General features: G+C 44.1%; 3 protein-coding genes across 6 annotated transcripts in view; 1 reads left to right on the top strand and 2 right to left on the bottom strand.

The window, feature by feature from the left end:
* DMD (dystrophin) overlaps positions 1-25,797 on the top strand; it is a 1,715,077-nt gene that overhangs the window by 85,402 nt on the left and 1,603,878 nt on the right. The gene's annotated exons all lie outside the window — the stretch shown is intronic.
* Positions 15,666-20,229, bottom strand: LOC115657557. Of its 2 annotated transcripts, XM_030575584.1 has the most exons (5): positions 19,974-20,229; positions 19,806-19,871; positions 17,669-17,776; positions 17,389-17,535; positions 15,666-17,249 (listed from the first exon to the last, which is right to left on the bottom strand). In XM_030575584.1, exons 1-5 carry the CDS (start codon positions 20,071-20,073, stop codon positions 16,498-16,500), a joined length of 1,173 nt encoding a protein of 390 aa, XP_030431444.1. In that variant the 5' UTR covers positions 20,074-20,229; the 3' UTR covers positions 15,666-16,497. The 2 variants fall into 2 exon arrangements, with proteins under 2 accessions (XP_030431444.1, XP_030431454.1); XM_030575594.1 differs by lacking the exon at positions 17,389-17,535.
* LOC115657566 lies at positions 21,088-22,507 on the bottom strand. 2 transcript variants are annotated; one of them, XM_030575606.1, is made up of 2 exons: positions 22,061-22,507; positions 21,088-21,929 (listed from the first exon to the last, which is right to left on the bottom strand). In XM_030575606.1, the coding sequence occupies exons 1-2, from the start codon at positions 22,340-22,342 to the stop codon at positions 21,234-21,236; spliced, it is 978 nt and encodes a 325-aa protein (XP_030431466.1). In that variant the 5' UTR covers positions 22,343-22,507; the 3' UTR covers positions 21,088-21,233. The 2 variants fall into 2 exon arrangements, with proteins under 2 accessions (XP_030431466.1, XP_030431475.1); XM_030575615.1 differs by having other exon boundaries at positions 21,088-21,926.

The raw sequence follows: 25,797 nt of genomic DNA, 5'->3' as shown, positions 1-25,797 counted from the left end.
AATGGCAAAAGTAAATATTTGACACATCCAACTTAAATCGACATTGTTTTGATTTGGGGAAAAATTACATAACATTACTATACTATGTTCCATTTTGTAATAATGGTAAATCACCTAGAAAACTAATTAGCAGAATCAGTTTATGGGAAACAGAGAATCACATTGTAGGAAACAGTTCTTTCATTAATAGATCTGTCTGTCTTGCACACTAATTCTGCTTTGCTTCATAGAAATCATAGAATCATTCAAATGTGGGACTGAAAGGAATTTTGATAGATCATCTAGTCCAGTCCTCTGCACTAAGGCAGGACTGAATATTATCTAGACCAGTGGCAGGCAACCTGCGGCGCATCAGGGTAATCAGCTAGTGAAGTTTATTTACATTTGCACGGCCACCCACCGCTCCCAGTGACCACTGTTCACGGCTGTGGGAAGCGACGGCCAGCAGGTCCTTGTGGCCCGTGCTGCTTTCCGCAGCTCTCATAGGCTGAGAACAGCGAACCACAGCCAGTGGGAGCTGCAGGAAGCTGTGCAAATGTAAACAAACTGTCTGGCAGCTAGCAGTGGATTACCCTGACGGGCCGTGTGTGGACCGTGGGCTGCAGGTTGCCCACCACTGATCTAGACCACCCCTCACAGGTGTTTGTCTAACCTGTTCTTAAAAATGTCCAGTAACAGAGATTCCACATCTTCCCTAGGTAATTTGTTCCAGTGCTTAGCCACCCTGACAGTTAGGAAGGTTTCCTTAATGTCTAACCAAAATCTCCTTGTCATGGATCCACAGGATCCATGCTACATCCCCAGCCTTGGAAAAAGTTCTTGGAGGAACCCCTTCAATGTGCAGACTTCCCCACCCCAAGCAGGTCTCACACTCCTTTCAGGGAAGGCCACACAGCTTCACCACCTCCTAAGACTGAACCTCTAAGACCTTCAGCACTCCCCTTCACCCTGTGAGATCTATTCAGTGAGCCCAGCTGAGATCGATTCCTGGTAGAGACTTGTATACTTGTCAGGGATTAATGCACCTCACCAAGTAATTACAGTAACACTCAAGCAGCGTTTTTTTTTAAATAGGAAGCTTTAAATTAGTCAATTGGAACATAGCACAGGAAATACTTAGGTTAGCGAAGAGAAATGAAGGTTAAAGCATAGCCCATTCTGGTTAGCTCAGAGCCCCAACCATTTTCAAGTTCTCTTTATCTGATCTCTTTAGTCAGTTCCCAGGTGAGAGCTCCCAGCTTATTCCAGAAGCCATTATGTTGTCCCCCACACACACACTCTTCACTTTCTACCCCTTTGTTCTCAAACTGAGAAGCAGGGAAATGCATCTCCATCTGGTTGTTGGTTACTAGGTGTCAATGTCAATATGGGGTCAGCCTTGGCCAGTCCTTTTTAATGACAATTTTGGCTCAGACAGCTAGGCAAAACCCACCCACCTATGTCTCTTAGCCTACTCTCAGAGAGCAAACTTTGTCCTCCCCCCTCCCCCAACAGGGTTGCCATGTTAAACATAGGGGTCAAAAATTCCAACTTGGTCACACTCCCTTCTGAAATTTAAGCTCATTACTTCTTGTCCTTCCCTTGGTGGATAAAGGGTACAATTTATTATACTTATCTTTATAACAACCTTTTACACATTTAAAGTCAATTATCATGTCCTCCCCCTCCCCAGTCTTTTGTTCTGCAGACAAAGAAAACACCATTTTTTTTCAAGCTTTCCTGGCAGGTGATGTTTTCTAGACCGCTAATAATTTTTGTTATTGTCCTTTGGCTTTCTCCAATTTGTCCGCATCATTTTATAGCCTTTTATACTTTAAAATGTATTTAGTGATGTTGTATTACACCACCATGGGTTCAGTTCCATTTGCTACAGTTTCAAGCTCAACAGAGTGAAATTGCTTCAGATGCTTTTCTCAAATTTGGAGGCTCTAGGAACACATAAAATCCAAGGATAATGACCACAGACACAGTCACAAGTACAAAGTTTTATGTGTACTATGAGTTTTATTAAATCAAAAAGTACAGTTACAATTACCCATGCATTTAGAAATCCTACAAACCTATGTAATAATTATAACTGAAGTCATACTCACTTCCTGAAAGATATGTTAGGGTCCAATGAACCTCTCAATAGATGATTATTGCTAGAGGGATGGTTCGTGCTGGGTCATTCCTTGGGTCTTCCCACTTTATACCCAACCACAGAACCCTCTTTTATATTGTAATTCTGACCACATGCATGAAGGTGTCAACCCTCCTTTCCTTATCTGTATTTCCACACCCCATGAATATACGGATTTCCCATTTTTCATAGGTCCCTCTTATTCTCATTAGCATTTACACATAATACATATCCTGCAGTCAAGACCAACATTTAAAGATGTTACAGTCAGGTGTCTCATAGTCTATTGGAATCACCTATTGGCTCATATTTGCAGTAACCTTGTGACTTTATGGGCAAAGGGTTATTCCTTGGTCACTCACTCATGTTAAGCATTCTTAAGTCTGTGGCCTAGTATGGCTAAGCTAAAATCTTACAGGTTTCAGCCATGCTTTACTTATATGCCTAATACACACACATCACTAAGATAATAATTGGAGATATACCAATCTCCTAGAACTGGAAGGGACTTTGAAAAGTCATTGAGTCCAGTCCCCTGCCTTTACTAGCAGGACCAATTTTTTGCCCCAATCCCTAAGTGGCCCCCTCAAGATTGAACTCACAATTTAGCAGGCCAATGCTCGAACCACTGAGCTATCCCTCCCCCCCTAAATACTTGTTAATCGTATATGTCTATAATCCTACAATTTAAATCTATTTAGGATACATTTGATTGTATATGAAATAGCATATGAATTGACCATAACATCACATAGCACAATTATAAATGGATGATAAAATGAACTAATTAGCTACAGCTCCCAAAGTGTGGTGAGCAGAACTAGACACAATACTTCAATTGAGGTCTTATCAATGTAGATTAGAGTGGAAGAATTGCTCCTCATGTCTTGCTTACAACCCACTTGCTAATACATCCCAGAATGATATTGGCTCCTTTTGCAATATTAATACATGGTTGACTCATTTACTTTGTGATCCACTATAAACCCCAGATCTTTTTCTGCAGTATTCCTTCCTAGACAGTCATTTCCTATTTTGCATTTATACAATTGATTATTCCTTCCTAAGTGTAGTGCTTCACACTTGTCCTTACTGAATTTCATCCTATTTATTTCAGACCATTTCTCCAGTTTGTCAAGATAATTTTGTATCCTAATCCTATCCCCCAAACCACTTCCAACTCCTCTCATACAATCTGCAAACTTTATAAGTGTACTCTTTGTGCCATTATCCAGATCATTTATGAAGCTATTGAATAGAACCAGACCCAGGACAGAGCCCTGCATGATACAACTCGATATATCCTTCCAGCTTGACTGTGAACCACAGATAGCTACTCTAAGTAAGGTTTTCCAACCAACCATGCTCCCACCTCATTGCAGGTTTGTGTAGGCCATATTTGCCTACTTGTCTTTTGAGAAGGTCACATGAGACAGCATCAAAAGCCTTACTAAAGTTGAGATATAGCACATTTACTGCTCCCCTCCAACATTCACAAGGCTTGTTACCCTGTCAAATAAAAAATATTAGGTTGGTTTTACATGATTTGTTCTTTACAAATCCATATTGACTGTTACTTATTACTTTAGTATCTTCTAGGTACTTACAAATTGATTGTTTGCTCCATTATCCTTCCCGGTATCAAAGTTAAGGTGACTGGTCTATAATTCCTTGGGTTGTCCTTATTACTCTTTTCAATATATAGCTACTATATTTGCCCTTTTCCAGTCCTTTGGGTTTTTACCTGCCCTCCATGAGTTCTCAAGATAATCACTAATGGCTCAGAGGTCTCTTTAGCTAGTCCCTCAAGTATTCTAGAATGTATTTCATCAGGCCCTGATGATATGAAGACATCCAACTTGTCTAAGTAATTCTTATTTGTTCTTTCCCTATGTTAACCTCAGATCATGGATGTTCACTATATTAGTAGTCCAATGGCTGATCCAGTTTTGGTGAAAACAGAAAAAAATGTCATTTAACACTTCAGCCATTGCTGTGATTTCTGTTATGTCTTTTCCTCCTCATTGAGTAATGGGCCTTGTCATAACCTTAGTCCCAGATTTGGACCTTAGCGTCCAAAATATGGGGGTTAGCATGAAAACCTCCAAGCTTAGTTACCAGCTTGGACCTGGTACTTGCTGCCACCACCCAAAAAATTAGAGTGTTTTGGGGCACTCTGGTCCCCCTGAAAAACCTTCCCTGGGGACCCCAAGACCCAAATCCCTTGAGTCTCACAACAAAGGGAAATAATTCTTTTTCCCTTCCCCCCTCCAGGTGCTCCTGGAGAGATACACAGACACAAGCTCTGTGAAACTACACAGAGTGACTCCCCCTCTCTGTTCCCAGTCCTGGAAACAAAAAGTACTTTCCTCTTCACCCAGAGGGAATGCAAAATCAGGCTAGCAAATCCAACACACACAGATTTCCCCCTGATTTCTTCCTCCCACCAATTCCCTGGTGAGTACAGATTCAATTTCCCTGAAATTTCCCAGAAAAAGAAAACTCCAACAGGTCTCAAAAAGAAAGCTTTATATAAAAAGAAAGAAATTACATACAAATGATCTCTCTGTATTAAGGTGACACAATACAGGGTCAATTGCTTAAAAGAAAGTAGTATAAGGGCCCTACCATCAATCAAACCCTAACCCCGCCCCTAACCCCGCCCCGTGACCCCTCTAGTCCCTCCCACCTGTCACCGGAAGTCCCACCCTATGGGGGTATTACTTCCGGGGTCAAGATGGCCACATGACCGGAAGCAAAGTGGGTCATGTGACCCCTCTAAGAACTCCTCCCACCACCCTCTACAATCAGGAGGGGTTTCCTCCCGAAAGGACCACCCCAAGAGGAGATTTGACCAATCAGGGCAACTTCCGGGGGCGGGTGACCTATCTAGAAGTGGGTCATGTGACCCCTCTAAGAACTCCTCCCACCACCCTCTACCAATCAGGAGGGGTTTCCTCCCAAAAGGACCACCCCAAAAGGAGATTTGACCAATCAGGGCAACTTCCGGGGGCCGGTGACCTATCTAGAAGTGGGTCATGTGACCCCTCTAAGAACTCCTCCCACCACCCTCTACCAATCAGGAGGGGTTTCCTCCCGAAAGGACCACCCCGAGAGGAGATTTGACCAATCAGGGCGACTTCCGGGGGTGGATGACCCCGTCTAGAAGAGGGTCATGTGACCCCTCTAAGAACTCCTCCCACCACCCTCTACCAATCAGGAGGGGTTTCCTCCCGAAAGGACCACCCCGAGAGGAGATTTTGACCAACCGGGGTGACCCCTCTAAGAACTCCTCCCAAGGCCCTCCGCCAACCCGAGTGCAGCACCAATACCCCATAAGTACCAGCGCCGAACAGAGGAGGCCATTTTTCTTACCAAGGACACGTGTTTTAGAAAGCGTGGAAAGGCTGCTCAGAGGAAAACATGGACTCCTTTACCACCCCCGTTAGAACTTCGGACTTTGTTTTGGACCCAAGCACCATACTTATGTGGCGCAGGACCTACACCAGCGACAGTTCTGAGGAGGAGGAGGGAACGATCGAGAGGAGCCCTTGGCCGACCAGTTGATGGATACGTCGGAAACCGACCAGAAACCCCTCGTGAGGCACCCTGAGGAGCCTGATGACCTCTCTTTGTCCACCCCCTCAGATCGCCGCTTGGGAGAGTCACCGGTGGACAAGGCAAATGGAAAAGATGGCGCTCAGGTAAATGAATGATTAAGAAATGGCGGTAGAGGAGGGGGTGGGTAATGAAGCTAGGAACCGGGGGTTTGCATAAATTAAAAAAAAATCCAGCAGCTGGGGTACTTACTTACTCTGTTTCTTTTTCTGAAATTTTTCAGGAGCTCGACGATGCCTTTCTGGAGGCCTTTAAGAACTTGCGCGTCAGCTGTTTTTACTGCTATCCGAGAGACAGATCTGAAGCCGAAAATCACAAAATGGAAGAATGAAACAGCTCAGACTCCCTTATGGAAGCAGTTAAGGCGTCCATTTACAGGCGGCTGTAAAAGATCATGTTAAACCAGGCAATTAATAAAATGTATTTAAATGTGTCAATATGAGCGTGTCCCCTTTTATACTTGTGGTAGTAAAAGACGGTACCAGTAACAGTCATGTCTACACCGACAGCTCTGTTAAAGAAAATATATTACAATCCCAGGGAAGTTGGGAGCTTTGGCGGAGTGAACCCTCTTTTTCAAGTGGCCAGAAAGCATAGTAAAACTTTAATAGAAGACAGGTAACAGCTTGGCTTTCAGACCAGGATGCTTACACTTTACACAAACCAGCTCGAATACATTTTAAAAGAAACAAGACTATTGTTTCAGATGTGGATGCACAGTGGCAGGCAGATTTGGTGGATATGCATCAGTTCTCCAAACACAACAATGGCTTTAAGTACATCTTAACAGTGATAGACATTTTATCCAAATATGCCTGGGCCTTATGCCTAAAAGACAAGACAAGTGGTGAGGTATCCAAGGCCTTTAAAGCTATTTTCAGCGAAGGTCGCGTGCCTCAAAAATTACAAACCGATCGGGGGAAAGAATTTTTAAACAAACCTTTAAGTGGACTGTTAAAGCAGCATGGGGTTCACCATTTTCTTACTAATAATGAAGTCAAAGCAGGGGTTGTGGAGCGATTTAACAGAACTTTAAAAACTAGGATGTGGAGATATTTTACAGCCCATAACACCTTTCGCTACATTGACGTCTTACCTGACTTTATAAAGAGTTATAACCAGAGCTTTCACAGGACTATACGTACCAGACCCATAGATGTTAACCCTTCAAATTCTCTGAAGGTGTGGAAAACGGTTTACGGAGACAGTTTTAAAATAAAACAGGTTGTTCCCCCTTTTAGAAAAGGCGATCACGTGAGACTATCTAAAACCAAAGGCGCTTTTGAAAAAGGTTATGAACAGACGTTTACCGATGAGATATTCATAGTGGATGAAGCCTTAACCAGGGGCCGAAGACCTGTATACCGATTAAAGATTATGAAGGTGAGGCAGTTACTGGATCTTTTTACCCTGAAGAATTACAAAAAGTAAACCCCAAACGAGACAGGATTTACAGGATTGAAAAAATTCTAGCGGAGAAAGGAAAGGGAGAAAAAAACACTTACTGGTAAAATGGTTGGGTTGGCCTGATAAGTTTAACAGCTGGGTGGAAGCTTCTCAACTCTGTGACATTTAGAGACAAACCAAAGAGAGAAAAAAAAAAAAAAAACAATTCCTCCTGCAAAGACAGATAGAAGAAAAAATAATAATGAGCGACGGAGGGTTTTACATCACTTTGCCCAGCAATGCCAGCTCTGCAGTTTTTCCCCAAAACACCATCTCGAACTTTACAATACGGCTAATTAAGCCCTTGGATCTCCCAGGTGCCTGGGAGGTGGGGTTAGTGGAAATACAATACCCGCACAGCTGGAATACTATCAATGAAGACACCCCTTTTGAAATTACCTTTGAAGATACGAAGTGGAATTTCATCCTACGACGAGGTTATTACTCGACCATACCTGAATTACTGGAGCATATGAACAGCACCATGGCTCGTCACCAAGGACCGCCTGAGATGGTCATGAACTACGACCCTGTAGGTAGAAAAGTGAGACTTAAATCTACCAATTTTAACTATGGGTTTTCTACTGGCGGGGAACTAGCTAACATTTTGGGTTTGGGCCCAAAACGCAATGTCCAAAAATTTTCCTTCTCGGCAGACATTACAGGGGGTTTTAACTCCTTGTATCTGTACACGGATATTGTAGAACACCAGTTTGTGGGGGACTTTTCTGTTCCCCTGTTACGCTGCGTCCCTGTCCAAGGAAGGAACAATGAGTTTGTTACCATCACCTATGATAAACCTCATTACGTTCCTGTTAGTAAACACCACATCGACACCATTACCATTGAAATAAAGACAGATCAGAACAGACATGTCTCATTTCGCTTCGGCAAGGTGATCATCAAGCTGCATTTGCGACTGCGGAGAGAGCGAGGTTTCTAAAAAGCAAAAAAAAACACTATTATGGCGATCATAAAAAATTATGGCGACCCCACCATCTACAGGAACTATTACAAAGCCCAGGCTGGATACGCCCTTCCTGGATATCATGGGGCCCCCGTGATGTACGGGGCTGGTGTGGGTGGAATATTCGTAGCCTCTTTCGAAAAGCTGTACCGCTTTTGAGGAGGGGGCTAGAGATTATTAAGCCCCACGTAAAAACCGCCGCTCAAAACATAGCTAAAGATGTGGTAGGTCATGTCTCCCGTGCTGTTCTGGAGAAGGTGGGGAATACAGCTTCACAGGAAGGATCAGGGCTGATGTACATTAAAAGGAGGAAGAAAAGAAAGAGAAATACGTCATACCCGAGACGCACAGGTCCCCCAAAACCTTTTAAAAGAAGGGCTTTGACACGCAGAGCCGGCCATAAACGAAAGTCCAAGAAGCAGCCTGGGCAAAAGAGGAGACGCGCTCTGCCTGGTAAAAGAGACATATTTTAATCAATATGGCTTTTGTTCACTGCGGGTCTGAAGAGTGCACCAAATCCGAACTAGACTTGTTTCAAATAGCCCCTACGCAGACCAGCATCGAGAAAAGCATTTACATCGAGGTGCCACCTCTATCGGCCGTTACGGAGTCTGCCCCCATTGACTTTTTATAGCAGGGAATGGCATAGATTATATGGATTTAAACAACACGCTGCTTTACCTGTGTTGCAAGATTGTAAAAGGAGACGGAACTGAACTTGCTGCGGACGCCGAAGTGGGCCTGGTGAATTACCCCGTGGCCTCTATTTTCAGTCAGTTGGATGTTACGCTGGGAGACCGCCTTGTAAGCCAAAGCAACAACTGTTACCCTTACAGGGCCTTTATAGAATCAGTGCTCAATTACAGCGATGACACCCTCGCCACGCAATTTTCTGCCGGCCTGTTTTACAAAGACACTGCTGGACAACATGAAAAAACAGAGTTGGATGGAGAGAATCTAGGGTTTGTGAAGCGTGCAAAGCTGACGGCCCAGAGCAGAACGGTAGAGCTGCTGGGCCATCTACACAGTGACCTGTTTTTTCAAGAAAAACTTTTGTTAAACGGAGTGGATGTGAAAATTAAACTGACACGCAGTAAAGACGCCTTCTGTTTATGGGCAGTGCGGCTGAAGGCTTTAAACTGCGCATTGTATCAGCGTCCCTTTTTGTGAAGAAAGTACGGGTGGCCCCGGGTGTCCGTTTGGGGCATGCAGAGGCCCTGCTTGCCGCTAATGCTAAATACCCCGTGGACCGTGTGGGAATGAAAGTGTTTAGCATCCCTGCAGGCAGCAGGGTCAGTAACCAGGAAAACCTGTTCTTGGGACAGTTACCCAAAATGCTTGTCCTAGGATTTGTGGATAACGATGCCTTTAGCGGCAGTTACACTAAAAATCCCTTTCATTTTAAACATTACGATATTAATTTTGTGGCCCTGTATGTGGATGGTGAACAGGTACCGACCAAGCCTCTGCAACCGGACTTCGAGGCAGGACGCTGCGTGAGAGAATACATGAATCTGGTACAGACAGCTGGTAAACACATGAAAGATCGTTCTCTGTTAATCGACCGTGAGGAGTTTGCACAGGGTTACACCTTGTTTGCCTTTGACCTGTCTCCCGACCAGGAATGCGCAGATCACTATTCCCTGATTAAAACTGGGAACCTGAGAGCAGAAATACGGTTTGGAAGGGCTTTAACGGTTACCGTCAATATGATTGTGTATGGAGTTTTTGACAACGTCATAGAAATAAATCAAAGAAGAAATGTTCTGTTTGACTACATGTGAACATGGACACCGTGCAGCTCTCACGTGTCTTATCAACGGATCCTTACACAAAAAGAATTTTTTAGATGTGTTCCTTGTGATTGGCTCCCTGGAAGCAAGCTGTCTCAGAGGCCCGTAGGTTTGGTGGTGAACACGCATCCACACAACCAACCGGGTGAACACTGGCTCGCCCTGTATCTGGCGGAGCATAACCATGGAGAGTTTTTTGACTCATATGGGCAACCCCCGAACAGTGTGTTGTTTCCTAAAAGCATTATGAAATTTTTAAACAAAAATGCCACAGACATGGTGTTTCACAATAGACAATTACAAGACCCCCGCTCCGTCGCCTGTGGCTATCACTGCGTGTTTTTTTTACATCATCGTAGCAAGGGTTTATCTTTTGACCGGATTTTAAAATTGTATTCTGACGACTTAGTGCAAAATGACCGGATGGTGATAAATTTTGTAAAAAATAAATTTAAATTTTTGGGCATGCCTAGCCTTGCTCAAAACATGTTTCAACAAGCCCAGACATGTGTATCTTGTAATGATTTTTATAGCCATGTTACCCAATAAAGCACCCCAGGTTAGGGGTTTAAAGAAATTGATGTTTGTCTGTTTTTTAAATGACCAATTGAAAAAATTACACAGATTTTTTAAAAAAAAATCTAGAAATGTTTTATTTAAAGCAAAACATTACAAGTTTTAAAATTTTTAGAATGTGAAAAACGTTACACACTGAGCCATTGGGCTCTTTTAGCCAATCTTTTTTTTTTTTTTATAGGGCAAAAAAGGGGTCACGGATTCCTGATCCACCCCGGTGTCAGCAGTCGAGGCCTTGAGGCGTTCCAAAAGGTCTCTGTTGGCTGCATTGCCCATGACAGAAGATGGTACGTTCAGTTCCGCCATGGCATTCATAAACACATCCCATCCTTTAGGTACACGTTTGCTAGGTACAGAGCGAGTTTGGGTGACAGCCCTGACTAAGTCAAGCATGTTAGAACCATTAACCACAGAGCCTTTGTACACAAAAGACCCTTTATCATTCCATGAAGAGAGATTTTTATCCTGCCCCAGTTTATTTAGCAATACTATTGCATTTTTTTTATAACGCTTATTCACATTATCCAGCACCTCCTGAGCAACAGAGTCTGAGTTCTTTGGTGTTTCTGGGGGTTTGGCAGTTACGCTTTGTTCCTGTTCCGGTAGAAACAGACTTATTTTCCCTTTATCCGCATCACTTTGCTTCACGTACGTTAGGTACCTTTGAAGCACGGCGCTGTAAAGTTTAGCCTTTTCGTATTCGGCCAGGTCAGTTCTTTGAAGAACAGACTTCATTTCAGCATCCAGTAAGCGAGTTGCTGCTGTTCTGATATTTTCCTCTGCTGGAGGGGGAGCCCTTAATTGCTCCAACTGGTGGCTGGGCACCAGGTACATTTTTTCTGCATACTCCATTATCGATTAGTTAAAAGCCCTGTTATCAGGGGGATAGCAAAACTTAACAGAGGCCCAATAAACCCCCCCAGACTGCTTTACCAGATGCTTTTTTCTTTTAAGTGAAACGCTCTTATTACACAAAGTTTTTATAAGCGTGCGTTTCTTTTTCAACACACGCACTTGATTTTGTGTTAAAGGTATGTTTCCTTTTAAGGTATTGAGCGCTATTTCTGAGATGGCCACTACTAGATCGTCAGAGGCCGAACACAGAATAGCCTTCCTTTGCTGCGGGGACGATTTGCTAAGTAATTTTAAAAGGCCCAGGTTTCTCTTCACGCAGCTAGACATGTTTTCAGTCAGCAGTCCCAGCTGTTAAAAAGGGACCTGCCGATAAGTCATTTCTTTTTATATCCAGCTGTTTTTTTTAAAGTATAAACCACTGGCCAGTCTGGAGGGAAAAGACCGGTTCTTAGTCTATAAGCTTCCGGTGTGGAAGCATTTAAATCCACCACCAGGTAGCCATAAGGTCTTTTGGTAGCATCCTCAAAAGCTTCTAGAAAGAATTGAGCTTTGCCAGGGTACATTTGCCGAGCGAGCGTAGCAATTTGTAATTTATCCCTGGGGTTTTTGAATAGAACCATGTACTTTGTGTTTAGGTTAATTGTGCGACTCTTTTTTCCCTGACAAAATACGTTCTGAACTATATACATAATGCTCAGGTTTCTGTGATGCACGTACTTGGTAAAAGCTTTCTCGATTTCACCGCTTTCACAAGCAGAGTTCATCAGATCGTCTATGATAACCATATTTACTTTATTAGTAGGAAACAAACTGTCATCATCCAAAGCATCAGGCAACCCCTCCATAAAATTGATAAAGGGATATTTACAGAGCAGTTCTTTATACAGAGGTTGCCAACAACTATAACACCACACGATATTCTCAGGCATAACAGATAGTGTTTGTTTGGCATTATTCAACACATTTTTTATAAAGTAACTTTTTCCGCAGTTGCTAGGCCCCGCAAGAATTGCGGAAAAGGGGTGTTTCCACCTCGTATCCATTTTTTTCAAAAGCCGTAGGGCAGGGTTTTAAAACCTTTTCCTAGGACCCTCTTGTTATAAACCACTTTTTGTGTTTTTTTAAGGGTTTTTGTTTCTATTTGCCACTGGTTTTTGTTTCTTACAATAGAGGGCTGCTGCACCTCTATCTTTTTTGAGGTGTTTTCGTTATCTCGCAGGCCCGTGCAGTAGTCCAGGACTAGATCTTTTAAACTTTCAAAGTTGATTTTTTCACAGTTTGCTACGTTTAGGGTAATACCTTTGACTTTTATACAGGCCTTTCCTCCAGACAACTTATACCCATACGTTTTTGGGCCTGCCGACACAAACTCGGTGATGTGTTGATCTGGCGGGAGCTCACTTGTGAGTTCCCCTAAATAATCCCCCAAAGGGGGATTCCAGGCACCCTCCCTTTTCACAAATATCACCGAGTCAGTGTCGTGGTACAGGCACCGCTCTTGCAAACCGTCTAGCAGACTGTATAATTCTAAGCGGGCATAAGCGGTGGTGAAACAGGCTATGACAACATTGGTATTGCCAGAGACAGAGTACCGTTCTTTTGCATGCTTCCAAGACACGCACGCTGTTTCATCATCGATAAACTCGCAGGATGAAACCTTGTAATTGGGGGAAAATAGGTACTGCAAGAGTTCGTCAGGGTCTCTCACGATGCTGGTGTTGGGTAGGTTGGTTCTTTGGCCGAATTTACCCCACAGAGAATTTAAAAACAGTTTAGCGATTTGGCGTTTAGCAGGGTTTGATCTGATCTCATGTTGGCGTAAACGCACGCCTTCTTTCTGGCAGAAATCGCTAACGTACTTATTTTGTTTTTCCTCGTTGGTGCACCAACTGGGATACCCTGAAGCCTCTTGTTTCTGGCGGAGGTGTAATTTTATGTACTCTGAAAAGAGTTTATTAGATTTTTCATTAAAATGCCAGATTTCATAGATTTTAGCCACCACGTACCCCTTCGCTATAGCCGCGTTCAATTCCACCGTGCACCAAGTCCCCAGGATGGCCCGCTCCTCGTCAGTATGGGTGCATGTCTCCTGCTGCTCGGTTTCCGCACAGGTTTGGCATAGCGGGAACATAAGCTTGCCACCCACTCTGACGGGTAGCAATGGGAAAAACAGGCCTCGTGGGGGGTAAACTTTAACTTTTGCAATTCCAAAATAATTTGCCAGGGGTCCAAATTTGTCATAAAGTATATCGGGGTGTCCGATAGGGTATTCTTTGGTTTTGTTTACGAAAGGGTACAGGCTGGTAAAATCATAATAGTGGATTTCTTCCCCGGGGTTAGGCTTGTAATACAGGCGGATAGCGTTTGTTCTCCCCCCAAAAAGAGCATCTCTAGGCACAAGAGGCTGGGGTAACTGGGCTCGGTTTAAAAAGTCTGCCAACTCCCTGTCTGTTTCTTTCATCACCTCCCACTCGTGCTCCCAAAGAGTCCTCACTACAAAACCAAGTCGTTTCAGATAGTCAGCCTTGAGCTGCGTCTTGTAATAAAGAAACCCAAAAGATGTCCCCGTCATAGGATTTTGTGCTTTTTCACAATAACAGGTGACACAGCCGTGGAAAAAACATCCATTAAACTCAAAGGCTGTGCGTAGCCCATCAACATCGGCATAACCGTCTAAAAAGTAGGGTCCTACCTGTAGTTCCCCACCCTGTAAAGCATGCCGTATTTGTATATTTTCTTTGTAAGAGATATACAACAGCCACTGAATAGATGGGGTTGAATATCTTTTTTTCTGCCTGTGATAGTTGTCTGGAGGCAGAAGAGCTACTGTGTTAGGCTCCAAAAACATAAACCTGTACATAGCCATGCAAACAGATGCCAGTGTTATGTACTGGAATGGATCTATGCACAGTTTTACTTCGGTGAATTTACCAGGTTCTTTCTCTACTACATCTCCCTTCTCCGTCATTTTCATGATCTCTTTTCTGTATAGAATACAAGCCTGTCTCAAAATTTTGACATCCTGCTGACAGTAATACGCGAGCTCTTTCTGCAAGTCAAACACCTCAGAACTGTGGTCCTGATACCAGTCGAGAAACTCTGTTTTCTCCCTGGGCATCATGCTTTCTACACCATAGTGTGCCACACTGGGCATAGGTCCCACATAATTTTGATTTTTTACAGTGTTAAAAAAATGTGGAAAATAACCTTTGCACCCTTCAAATCCCAATGCCTGCGGTAGCTTGCTAAGCTTCATGGGCAAGAAGTTTAAAGAGTCTATAAAACGAATCCCCAGGGCCTTCACTTCCACACACATTAGTTTACTACCCTGAGTGATCAGTTCTATGCACATCTTTTCCTTCAGTAACTGCCTAACGATGAAGTACGCATCATAACCTTTGGAATTGTGCGCTAGGAACGTATAGTCGCGAAACTCTTTGCCGATAAAGGTCTTAACAAAGACAGACAGACACTCATCGCCCTTAAATTCCCAGGATTTTTCTGGATTTAAGGACATAGCAAAAATGTAATTGGGAGTGTGCAACCCAGTCTCCTGCATGCATTCAAAATCATAAAAAATATACTTTTCTGAGGATTCAGGCTTTCTAAGGCTATCCATAAAACAAAAGTGACTGTCTACATCACCAACAATCAAACCCTGACACTGCTTACATCGCCTCCCTTTACACTTATGCCGCTTGTTCACGTAAGACTGACACTTATCACACAAAGTTTTAGACAGGCATTCAACTTGGTTTTTTGATGCACAGTCGATATGTCTGTCTAAACATTCTTTGGATCGACAATACAGTCTACAGCTAGGACACCGCAGCTGCACGCCCACGCTGTCTGAGCACGTTACACTCAAGCAGAGGCGGCAACGATACCTACAAGAGTGGTCGTGGCTGTACACCGTGTGGCAAAACTCACAATAATTTTCGCTCCAAACAACTTTTCACATCCAGAACTCCATAGTAATGCTCATCGTGCAACAGGATGAAATAAGTCTTGGGGTACGTGAGGCCTCCTGTTTTAAAAAAGCCCCAGCCACCTTTTTCCGTATAAAGCACCACGTGTATGTTCACTCCTAAATGCTGTTCAAACTTTGCTACGTCACTGACCAGAATCTTTTTTTGATCTGACCACCCCAGTTTCTCATGCAACTTTCTCGCCTCCGCTAACAATTCCGTGTCCGTAGGTTTACGATCGGACATGACGGCCAAAAGGCCACCAGCAAAACACAGATTGGTACCGGGTGTAAGTCAGGTCTACCAACACTGTCTTTTTTTATGAATAATTTGACTACTAAGGATAGAATTTAAAACTCTACGAGCACCCCCACCCCTGTTTTTCACAACTGTCACAACAAGGCGCAATGTCCCATCGAGATGCAACTCTCTATTGCTCTGTAGCAGCTTTGAGGTCTGATTTAAGAAATCCTCAGCAGATAGCTCATCCCTAGTTCTTCTGACTGAAAACAAAGGGTTAGCTAAATTACGGCTCTCTAAACGTAACTGAACGTAATCATCAGGGCCTACCCTACCATTAACATCATCGAGCACCAACTGTATTCCTTGGTGTATGGCTTCAACAACCTGCTGAGCTGAATTTATTTGCTCAAGATTGACAAAACGAAATTCCTCACAATATACTGACCCCCCAAATCTAGGTAATTCATGTTGCCAACTTCTCACTCTTTCCATATACACCTCTGCATTTTCGGGGTTACTTGGGGGTTCCTCTATGGGATCATTAGAGGGATCTTCTACATCAGATGCTATTTGGGAGTCAAACTCTGAGAAGCCTCCATGAGGGTCATTGGAAGTAGAATGGGGCCTGTCTAGAGAGCCCTCTGGGGAATTTGCTAAACCAGAGTCTGATTCCATCTCCCCATTTTCAGAGAAGCCAGTCTGAGAGCCTCCAGTAGGAGGCATCTCTCTTTGTTTTTTTTTCCTCATTACCTCTTTAGCCCTTTTTAAGATTTTTACAGCCACCCTGGCCTGAAACTTTTTGGCAGCCATCCGTTTATCCCTCAAGCGCTGTCCCCCCTTTTGTTTACACATAAGCTGATGTGTACTCTGGAGGGTGCCCCTTTTACCCAGGCCCCTTTCCACGACTAGTCATGCCTGCTCAGAGACACCCTTTTCAGCCCTCCTGTCTTTTAACATTGCTCTGAACAAAGCATCATATTTTTCCCAAGTCTTTCTAGAAGGCCGTTCTTTTAGACTCCCCGAGGATACAGCATCCATCACTTTTCTGATGGAAGCATCAAACTCTTCCCAAACACTAGAACTTGGGGGAGCTGTGGCGAGCTTATGGTTTTGGGAGAATGTTTTGTCAGTGCTCGGTGTTTTATTCACAACCCCTAGAGCGCATGCTCCGGGTTTGTGAACGTGGGCATTTTCTTTCACAGTTTTCTCAGGGCTTGCTGTGGCGGTGGCCGCTGAAGAACTGGAATTGTGTTTGTGTGGTTGCAACACCTTGGCATCGCAGAAGCTTCTAGTCCATGGTTTTTTATATGGAGCCCATACATCACATGCTCCAGGTTTGCGCACCTTCAGAACCCCTAGAGTGCGTGCTCTGGGTTTGTGAATGTGGGCATTTTCGCTCACAGTTTTCTCAGGGCTTGGTGTGGCTGTAGCCGCTGAGCAACTGGAGTTGTGTTTGTGTGGTTGCTTTTTACCAGAGTCTTTTGTTTTGTCCTTGGGTTTCACGTATATGAGGTCTGGGCTGCCCGGATGCTTCATCTGCACTTCAGTGCTGTTTTGCGTTGTTAAAGGTCTCAAAGCAGATTTTTGGTTCTTTGGTAGTTCTTCTGGAGGAGGTGTGCTTGTAGCGCTGACTACAGCATTTTCAGAAAGGTTGCCCATGCCTATGAGGGGAAAGAAACCATAACAGTTTACAAAAAAAACTGAATTTTACCATCTCTCTCTCTCTCACCCACACCTGTGTATTTACTTAATACACAAAACCTCATAGAACAACTAAACCAATAAGCAAAATATATTTACTGGGCTTCATCTGTCCATCAGTCACTGATGCTGGTAAATTTTCCTTTTCAGTTGTCTCCTCTCTTTTTCTTTTGAGTTTCTTTGGTGGTTCTGGAGGAGGTGTCCTTGTAGCGCTGACTACAGTATTTTCAGAAAGGTTGCCCATGCCTATGAGGGGAAAAAAAACACATGTTACAAAAAAAACCTGAACCTTACCATCTCTCTCTCACCCACACCTATGTATTTACTTAAAATACAAAACCTCATAGAACAACTAAACCAATAAGCCAAATATATTTACTAGGCTTCATCCGTCCATCAGTCACTGATGCTGGTGAATTTTCCTTTTCAGCTGTCTCCTCTCTTTTTCTTTTGAGTTTGTTTTCCCTCTGGTCATGTTTTGACAGTACTGTGGAGCAAACACATAAAACCATCTTGTAAAACTTAAATTATATATATTCATTCAGCAGGGTGTTTTTCTATTTAAAAATCATAGCTTTACAACAAAATAATCATTTCTGGCCCTACAATAAACATCTTATTTTGCAAAATAAAAACCAAAAACTGCTTTTTAAAAATCCATTATGCACAGTAAAAACCAAATACTTTTTAAAAAAACTTATGCCTTCACAAATCCCCCTTGCCCCCCCCATCCCAGCTTTATAACACACACACACCAAATCATGCTTGCAGCCACACACACACACACTTTTCAAAAACCCACATGCCTTTTAAAAACCAGTTGCACCCCCTCCACACACTCCTCTGCATTTAAAAGCCCATGTGTTTGGGCCTTTCCCCCTCAAAGCCCATTTTTAAACACACACCACATTATGTACAGTAACAAAAAACCTGTTTAAAACAAACCAAATACTTTTGTAAAAAACCTATGCTTTCACAAATCCCCCCCCCAATCCCAAATCAAGCTTGCAGCCACACACACACCAAATCATGCTTGCAGCCACACACACACTTTTCAAAAACCCACATGCCTTTTAAAAACCAGTTGCACCCCCCCACACACACTCCTCTGCATTTAAAAGCCCATGTGTTTGGGCCTTTCCCCCTCAAAGCCCATTTTTAAACACACACCACATTATGTACAGTAACAAAAAACCTGTTTAAAACAAACCAAATACTTTTGTAAAAAACCTATGCTTTCACAAATCCCCCCCCCCATCCCAAATCAAGCTTGCAGCCACACACTTTTCAAAAGCCCACATGCATTTAAAAACCAGTTGCAGCCCCCCCCCCACCCCTCTGCATTTAAAAGCCCATGTGTTTGGGCCTTTCCCCCTCAAAGCCCATTTTAAACACACACCACATTATGTACAGTAACAAAAAAACCTGTTTAAAACAAACCAAATACTTTTGTAAAAAACCTATGCCTTCACAAATCTCCCCCCCCCCACCTCCCCCCAATCCCAAATCAAGCTTGCAGCCACACACTTTTCAAAAGCCCACATGCATTTAAAAACCAGTTGCAGCCCACCCTACCCCTCTGCATTTAAAAGCCCATGTGTTTGGGCCTTTCCCCCTCAAAGCCCATTTTAAACACACACCACATTATGTACAGTAACAAAAAAACCTGTTTAAAACAAACCAAATACTTTTGTAAAAAACCTATGCTTTCACAAATCCCCCCCCCATCCCAAATCAAGCTTGCAGCCACACACTTTTCAAAAGCCCACATGCATTTAAAAACCAGTTGCAGCCCCCCCCCCCCACCCCTCTGCATTTAAAAGCCCATGTGTTTGGGCCTTTCCCCCTCAAAGCCCATTTTAAACACACACCACATTATGTACAGTAACAAAAAAACCTGTTTAAAACAAACCAAATACTTTTGTAAAAAACCTATGCCTTCACAAATCTCCCCCCCCCCACCTCCCCCCAATCCCAAATCAAGCTTGCAGCCACACACTTTTCAAAAAGCCCACATGCATTTAAAAACCAGTTGCAGCTCCCCTACCCCTCTGCATTTAAAAGCCCATGAGTTTGGGCCTTTTCCCCTCAAAGACCATTTTTAAACACACACCACATTATGTACAGTAACAAAAAAACTTGTTTAAAACAAACCAAATACTTTTGTAAAAAAACCTATGCCTTCACAAATCCCCCCCCCCCATCCCAAATCAAGCTTGCAGCCACACACTTTTCAAAAGCCCACATGCATTTAAAAACCAGTTGCAGCCCACCCTACCCCTCTGCATTTAAAAGCCCATGAGTTTGGGCCTTTCCCCTCAAAGCCCATTTTAAACACACACCACATTATGTACAGTAACAAAAAAACCTGTTTAAAACAAACCAAATACTTTTGTAAAAAACCTATGCCTTCACAACCCCCCCCCCACCCCCCCATCCCAAATCAAGCTTGCAGCCACACACTTTTCAAAAGCCCACATGCATTTTAAAAACCAGTTGTGTAAAAAAAAAGTTACCTTTCACTATGGGATAAAGTGTTGCTGGAACATGATTGTTCTGGTTCCCCCCATGTGTGTGTGGGCCTTCAGATTAAAAACAAGCAAACATGTTAGCATTACCACCAAATCCCTATACTTTTTTAAAATTAACAGTATTAAGCTAACTATAGTTAAAATGGTTTTTACCTTGGCCTGGTGGTAAAATGCAGTTTGAAGTTACTGGTTCCATGCTAAAACAGATCACACTGCAATAAGCATAGGCACCATTATTTACTAAAGACAGCATGGGCAAAAAGTGGCAGTAGTTTCAGAGTTAGAGACAGCAAGCTTACCTCTTTTTGCAGTCCAGCAGTTATGTAAAAAGATTTTCTGTTAAAAGGACAGACTGCAGCATACCTAAGGTTTTTATACCCTCTTAGCCCCATTGTTTCAACATAGTTGCTAACAGGTTAATTTAATCATCACAGCTCTCAAATAATAGATTCTGCAGAACACCCTTTTGTATCTCTGTTGTGGGAACCATGCTATATACACAATAGGGCTTCCTCCACCCCTGTAAGTTAAAATACATTTGTGGCTTTCTTACAGTGTTAAACAGTACCCCATTTCCAAGTGCAGGGTCCCCTTTTGCAAAATCAGTTAATGTCTTGGGGTTGGTTGTTTCTTTCATGCTTAAAGTTTGGGGGTGAGGTGTTTTTCTAGCAAGAATGACTCATAGCATTCCACCAACTCCTGGGTCTTTTAAACTGCCCAATAGTGCTCCACCTTTACCCCAGGGGTTACATTTAAACTGTCCAATAGCATTCCACCAACTCCTGGGTCTTTTAAACTGCCCAATAGTGCTTCACCATTACCCCTGGTTACATTTAAACTGTCCAATAGCGTTTCATATTAATCAGAACTCACCATCCAACTCACTAATCAATTGTAACCCTACAGGAACAAAGGTAAGTAATTGCAAACATTCTGGCTATTCAGTGAGGGTGGGGTGTGTGCTTAAACCTATTTATTTCAACAAGCAGGATAGCTCAGTGGCTTAAGTAATGGCTTGGTAAACCCAAGGTTGGGAGTTCAATCCCTGAGAGAGCCACTTAGGGACATGGGATGAAAAAAAACAATATTTGGTCCTGCTGGTAAAAGCAGCTCTCCATAACAATTGTATTATACTCAAACATGTCTGAACTATCCTGTTTGTTTGTTTTTTAGGATTTTTTCCCCTCCCACAACATGCATTTCAGCTTTTTGCTATAAATGAATGTCTTTTTACACACACACACACACACAAACACAAAAACTAATTCTCACAAAACTATTTATTTATTTTAAAAAGACATACAACTCCTTAAAAACAAACCAAGATGCTTTATTAAAACTTAAGGGCCAAAAGCCTTCTAACAAAACACAGATAGTCACAAACCCACCCACCCCCCTTTTTTTTTTTTTAATTTACAGCTGCCAAGTTTTATATCGCATGTTTGCACCCTCACCATTCTCTAACTTAATCCTTTTAGATTTCTTACAAATATTCTTTTTCTTAAGCAGGGTTCTGTAACTTCTTGTGCGAACTAGACGGTCAATATAACGTTGTAAGCAGGCATCTTCCGGCTTGGTCATTTTCTTTAAAACACGGTCAGGGTCTCCACTGAATTGCACAGCATTTATCAAAGTCACCCCTTGTGCTAAATGTTCTTGGGTTAGGCACAGACATTGCATAGCATAACCTATGGCAATAACAGTGTTTAGTAAGCTTTCCAAACACAGCTCAGCACACAGGGCCCGGAGCTTGCAGTTTATATCCACTGAAGTCCAAGTCACACAGTCATGGTGCCGTTGGGCTGGCGCATCTATGACACAGCCCTCACAATCTTCAAAAAGCTTTTCCCTAAGGCAGTGTTTAAGGACAGCATAAACAGCAACGCGTACAATAATCCGCATAACTTTTTTACGCTCACGACGTGGCACTGGCTCGGACAGTTCTATGCCTAGCCTTCTCCTAAACTCTTCAAACCCATCATCCTCGGAGCCCTCTTCAACAATTTGTATTGGTGTTGAGCAAAAACATGGTGGGCCCGGTTCATCTTCGCTGCTTGATGCAACGCTGTCCAGGGGCTCTGGGTCCTCTAGAAAGGCATCATTGATCTGCTAAAAGATTTTTTTTAAAAAAAAACAGTGTAAGTACCTCAGCTTAGGGGTTTTTTTTAATTAACACCCACCCCCCGGTTCCTAGTCTTATCACCCCCCCCCCCACCGCCTTTTCTTAATCGTTCATTTACCTGAGTGCCATCTTTTCCATTTGCCTTGTCCACCGGTGACTCTCCCAAGCGGCGATCTGAGGGGGTGGACAAAGAGAGGTCATCAGGCTCTTTGGGATGTCTCACAAGAGTTTCGGGGTCGGATTCCGGCGTATCCAACAACGGCTGGGCCAAAGGGCTCCCCGCAGTCACAACCTCCTCCTCAGAACTGTCGCTGATGTAACGTTTTCTCCGTGGACGGTCAAAGACTCTCGGGGGTAAAACAAAGTCCGAAGCTCTAACGGGGGTGGTAAAGGAGTCCATGTTTTCCTCTGAGCAGCCTTTCCACGCTTTCTAAAACACGTGTCCTTGGTAAGAAAAATGGCCTCCTCTGTTCGGCGCTGGTACTTATGGGGTATTGGTGCTGCACTCGGGTTGGCGGAGGGCCTTGGGAGGAGTTCTTAGAGGGGTCACCCCGGTTGGTCAAAATCTCCTCTCGGGGTGGTCCTTTCAGGAGGAAACCCCTCCTGATTGGTAGAGGGTGGTGGGAGGAGTTCTTAGAGGGGTCACATGACCCTCTTCTAGACGGGGTCATCCACCCCCGGAAGTCGCCCTGATTGGTCAAATCTCCTCTCGGGGTGGTCCTTTCGGGAGGAAACCCCTCCTGATTGGTAGAGGGTGGTGGGAGGAGTTCTTAGAGGGGTCACATGACCCACTTCTAGATAGGTCACCCGCCCCCGGAAGTCGCCCTGATTGGTCAAATCTCCTCTCGGGGTGGTCCTTTCGGGAGGAAACCCCTCCTGATTGGTAGAGGGTGGTGGGAGGAGTTCTTAGAGGGGTCACATGACCCACTTCTAGATAGGTCACCCGCCCCCGGAAGTTGCCCTGATTGGTCAAATCTCCTCTTGGGGTGGTCCTTTTGGGAGGAAACCCCTCCTGATTGGTAGAGGGTGGTGGGAGGAGTTCTTAGAGGGGTCACATGACCCACTTCTAGATAGGTCACCCGCCCCCGGAAGTTGCCCTGATTGGTCAAATCTCCTCTTGGGGTGGTCCTTTCGGGAGGAAACCCCTCCTGATTGGTAGAGGGTGGTGGGAGGAGTTCTTAGAGGGGTCACATGACCCACTTTGCTTCCGGTCATGTGGCCATCTTGACCCCGGAAGTAATACCCCCATAGGGTGGGACTTCCGGTGACAGGTGGGAGGGACTAGAGGGGTCACGGGGCGGGGTTAGGGGCGGGGTTAGGGTTTGATTGATGGTAGGGCCCTTATACTACTAAAGAATATTGAATAAACAGCCTTATTCAAAAAGAATACAAATCAAAGCACTCCAGCACTTATATTCATGCAAATACCAAAGAAAAGAAACCATATAACTTACTATCTGATCTCTTTGTCCTTACACTTAGAAACAGAAGATTAGAAAACAGAACTACTTCTCCAAAGCTCAGAGAAAGCAGGCAGACAGAAAACAAAGACCTCAGACACAAAATTCCCTCCACCCAAAGTTGAAAAAATCAGGTTTCCTGATTGGTCCTCTGGTCAGGTGCTTCAGGTGAAAGAGACATTAACCCTTAGCTATCTGTTTATGACACGCCCCCCAAATTGCAGACAGTGGGGAAGCTCACTGGCAGCGATTTCCTTCTAGAACTTTAAAATAAACAGATTACTACAACACATGTACCTTTACATATACTACTAAGTATATAACTAACAGACTTTTACATTTTAAGAACACTTTTTAACTACTGAAATCTGGGAAACTCTCACGGGAGAGTGCATCAGCAACTTTGTTAGAAGCTCCTGTGATGTGTTGAATTTCAAAATCAAAATCTTGGAGAGCTAAACTCCAACGAAGAAGTTTCTTGTTGTTCCCCTTGGCAGTATGAAGCCACTTTAGTGCAGCATGGTCAGTTTGTAGTTGGAACCGCCGTCCCCAAACATATGGGCGTAGCTTTTCCAGGGCGTACACAATGGCATAGCATACCTTTTCACTGACTGACCAGTGACTTTCCTTCTCAGACAGTTTCTTGCTGAGAAACACGACAGGATGGAAGTTGTGATCTGTTGCTTCCTGCATGAGCACTGCTCCTATACCACGCTCAGATGCATCCGTGGTTAGTAGGAAGGGCTTGTCAACGTCCAGGGCCCTGAGTACAGGGTCAGACATGAGCGTTGCCTTAAGTTGGGTAAAGGCCTTTTGACACTCATCAGTCCACTTAACGGCATTTGGCTGGGTCTTTTTGGTCATGTCGGTCAATGGGGCAGCGATTTGGCTGTAGTGTGGTACAAATCGCCTGTAGTATCCGGCCAAGCCTAAGAAGGATTGGACCTGTTTCTTTGACCTTGGGACAGGCCACTTTTGGATAGCATCCACCTTGGCCTGTAGGGGGTTTATGGTTCCTCGACCCACCTGGTGCCCCAGGTAAGTCACTCTGTTTTGGCCTATTTGACACTTTTTGGCCTTAACAGTTAGTCCTGCCTGCCTGATGCGCTCAAAGACCTTTTCCAGGTGTAGTAGGTGTTCGGGCCAGGAGTCTGAAAAAATGGCCACATCATCGAGGTAGGCAACTGCAAATTCTCCCAGTCCAGCTAGTAGACCATCTACCAGCCTCTGGAAGGTGGCGGGTGCATTTCGAAGGCCGAAAGGAAGGACATTGAATTCATACACCCCCGCATGGGTGACGAATGCTGACCTCTCCTTGGCAGGTTCATCTAGCGGTACTTGCCAGTACCCCTTGGTTAAGTCTATTGTAGAGATGAACTGGGCACGTCCCAACTTCTCCAATAGCTCATCGGTGCGTGGCATTGGATAGTTGTCCAGACGAGTTACAGCATTTACCTTACGGTAGTCCACGCAAAAGCGTATTTCCCCATCTGGTTTGGGTACCAGAACCACTGGAGATGCCCATGCACTGGTAGATGAGCGGATTATACCCATCTGTAGCATGTTCTGGATCTCCCGTTCTATAGCAGCTTGGGCATGAGGAGACACCCGGTAGGGTGGGGTTCTGATTGGGTGAGCATTACCTGTATCAATGGAGTGTTATGCCCGTTCAGTCCGTCCTGGGGTGGCTGAGAACAATGGGGCGAAGCTAGTGCACAGCTCCTTGATTTGTTGCCGCTGCAGACGTTCCAGGGTGGTTGAGAGGTTCACCTCTTCCACGCCACCGTCTTTTTTCCCGTCGTAGTAGACACCGTCAGGCCACTCAGCCTCATCTCCCTGGACTGTAAACTGACAAACCTGTAAGTCTCTGGAATAGAAAGGCTTGAGAGAATTAACACGGTACACTTTAGGCTTTAGTGAGGAATTGGGAAATGCTATGAGGTAGTTTACAGTTCCCAGGCGCTCTTGGACCGTGAATGGCCCTTCCCATGATGCTTCCATCTTATGGGCCTGTTGCGCCTTCAAGACCATAACCTGGTCTCCTACCTTGAAGGAACGTTCTCTGGCATGTCTGTCATACCAGGCCTTTTGCTCTTCCTGAGCATCCTTTAGGTTCTCTCTAGCAAGGGCTAAAGAGTGTTGGAGGGTGCTTTGTAGGTTGCTTACAAAGTCCAGAATGTTAGTTCCTGGAGAAGGCGTAAACCCCTCCCATTGCTGCTTCACCAACTGTAATGGCCCCTTAACCTCGTGACCATACACAAGTTCAAACGGTGAAAACCCTAAACTGGGATGTGGTACAGCCCTGTAGGCAAACAGCAACTGCTGCAACACTAGGTCCCAATTATTGGAGAATTCGTTGATGAATTTTCGTATCATGGCCCCCAAAGTTCCATTG

This window comes from Gopherus evgoodei, chromosome 1 (genome assembly GCF_007399415.2).
Source record: "Gopherus evgoodei ecotype Sinaloan lineage chromosome 1, rGopEvg1_v1.p, whole genome shotgun sequence".
NCBI lineage: Eukaryota > Metazoa > Chordata > Testudines > Testudinidae > Gopherus > Gopherus evgoodei.
This window is presented reverse-complemented; position numbering and strand designations above follow the sequence as displayed.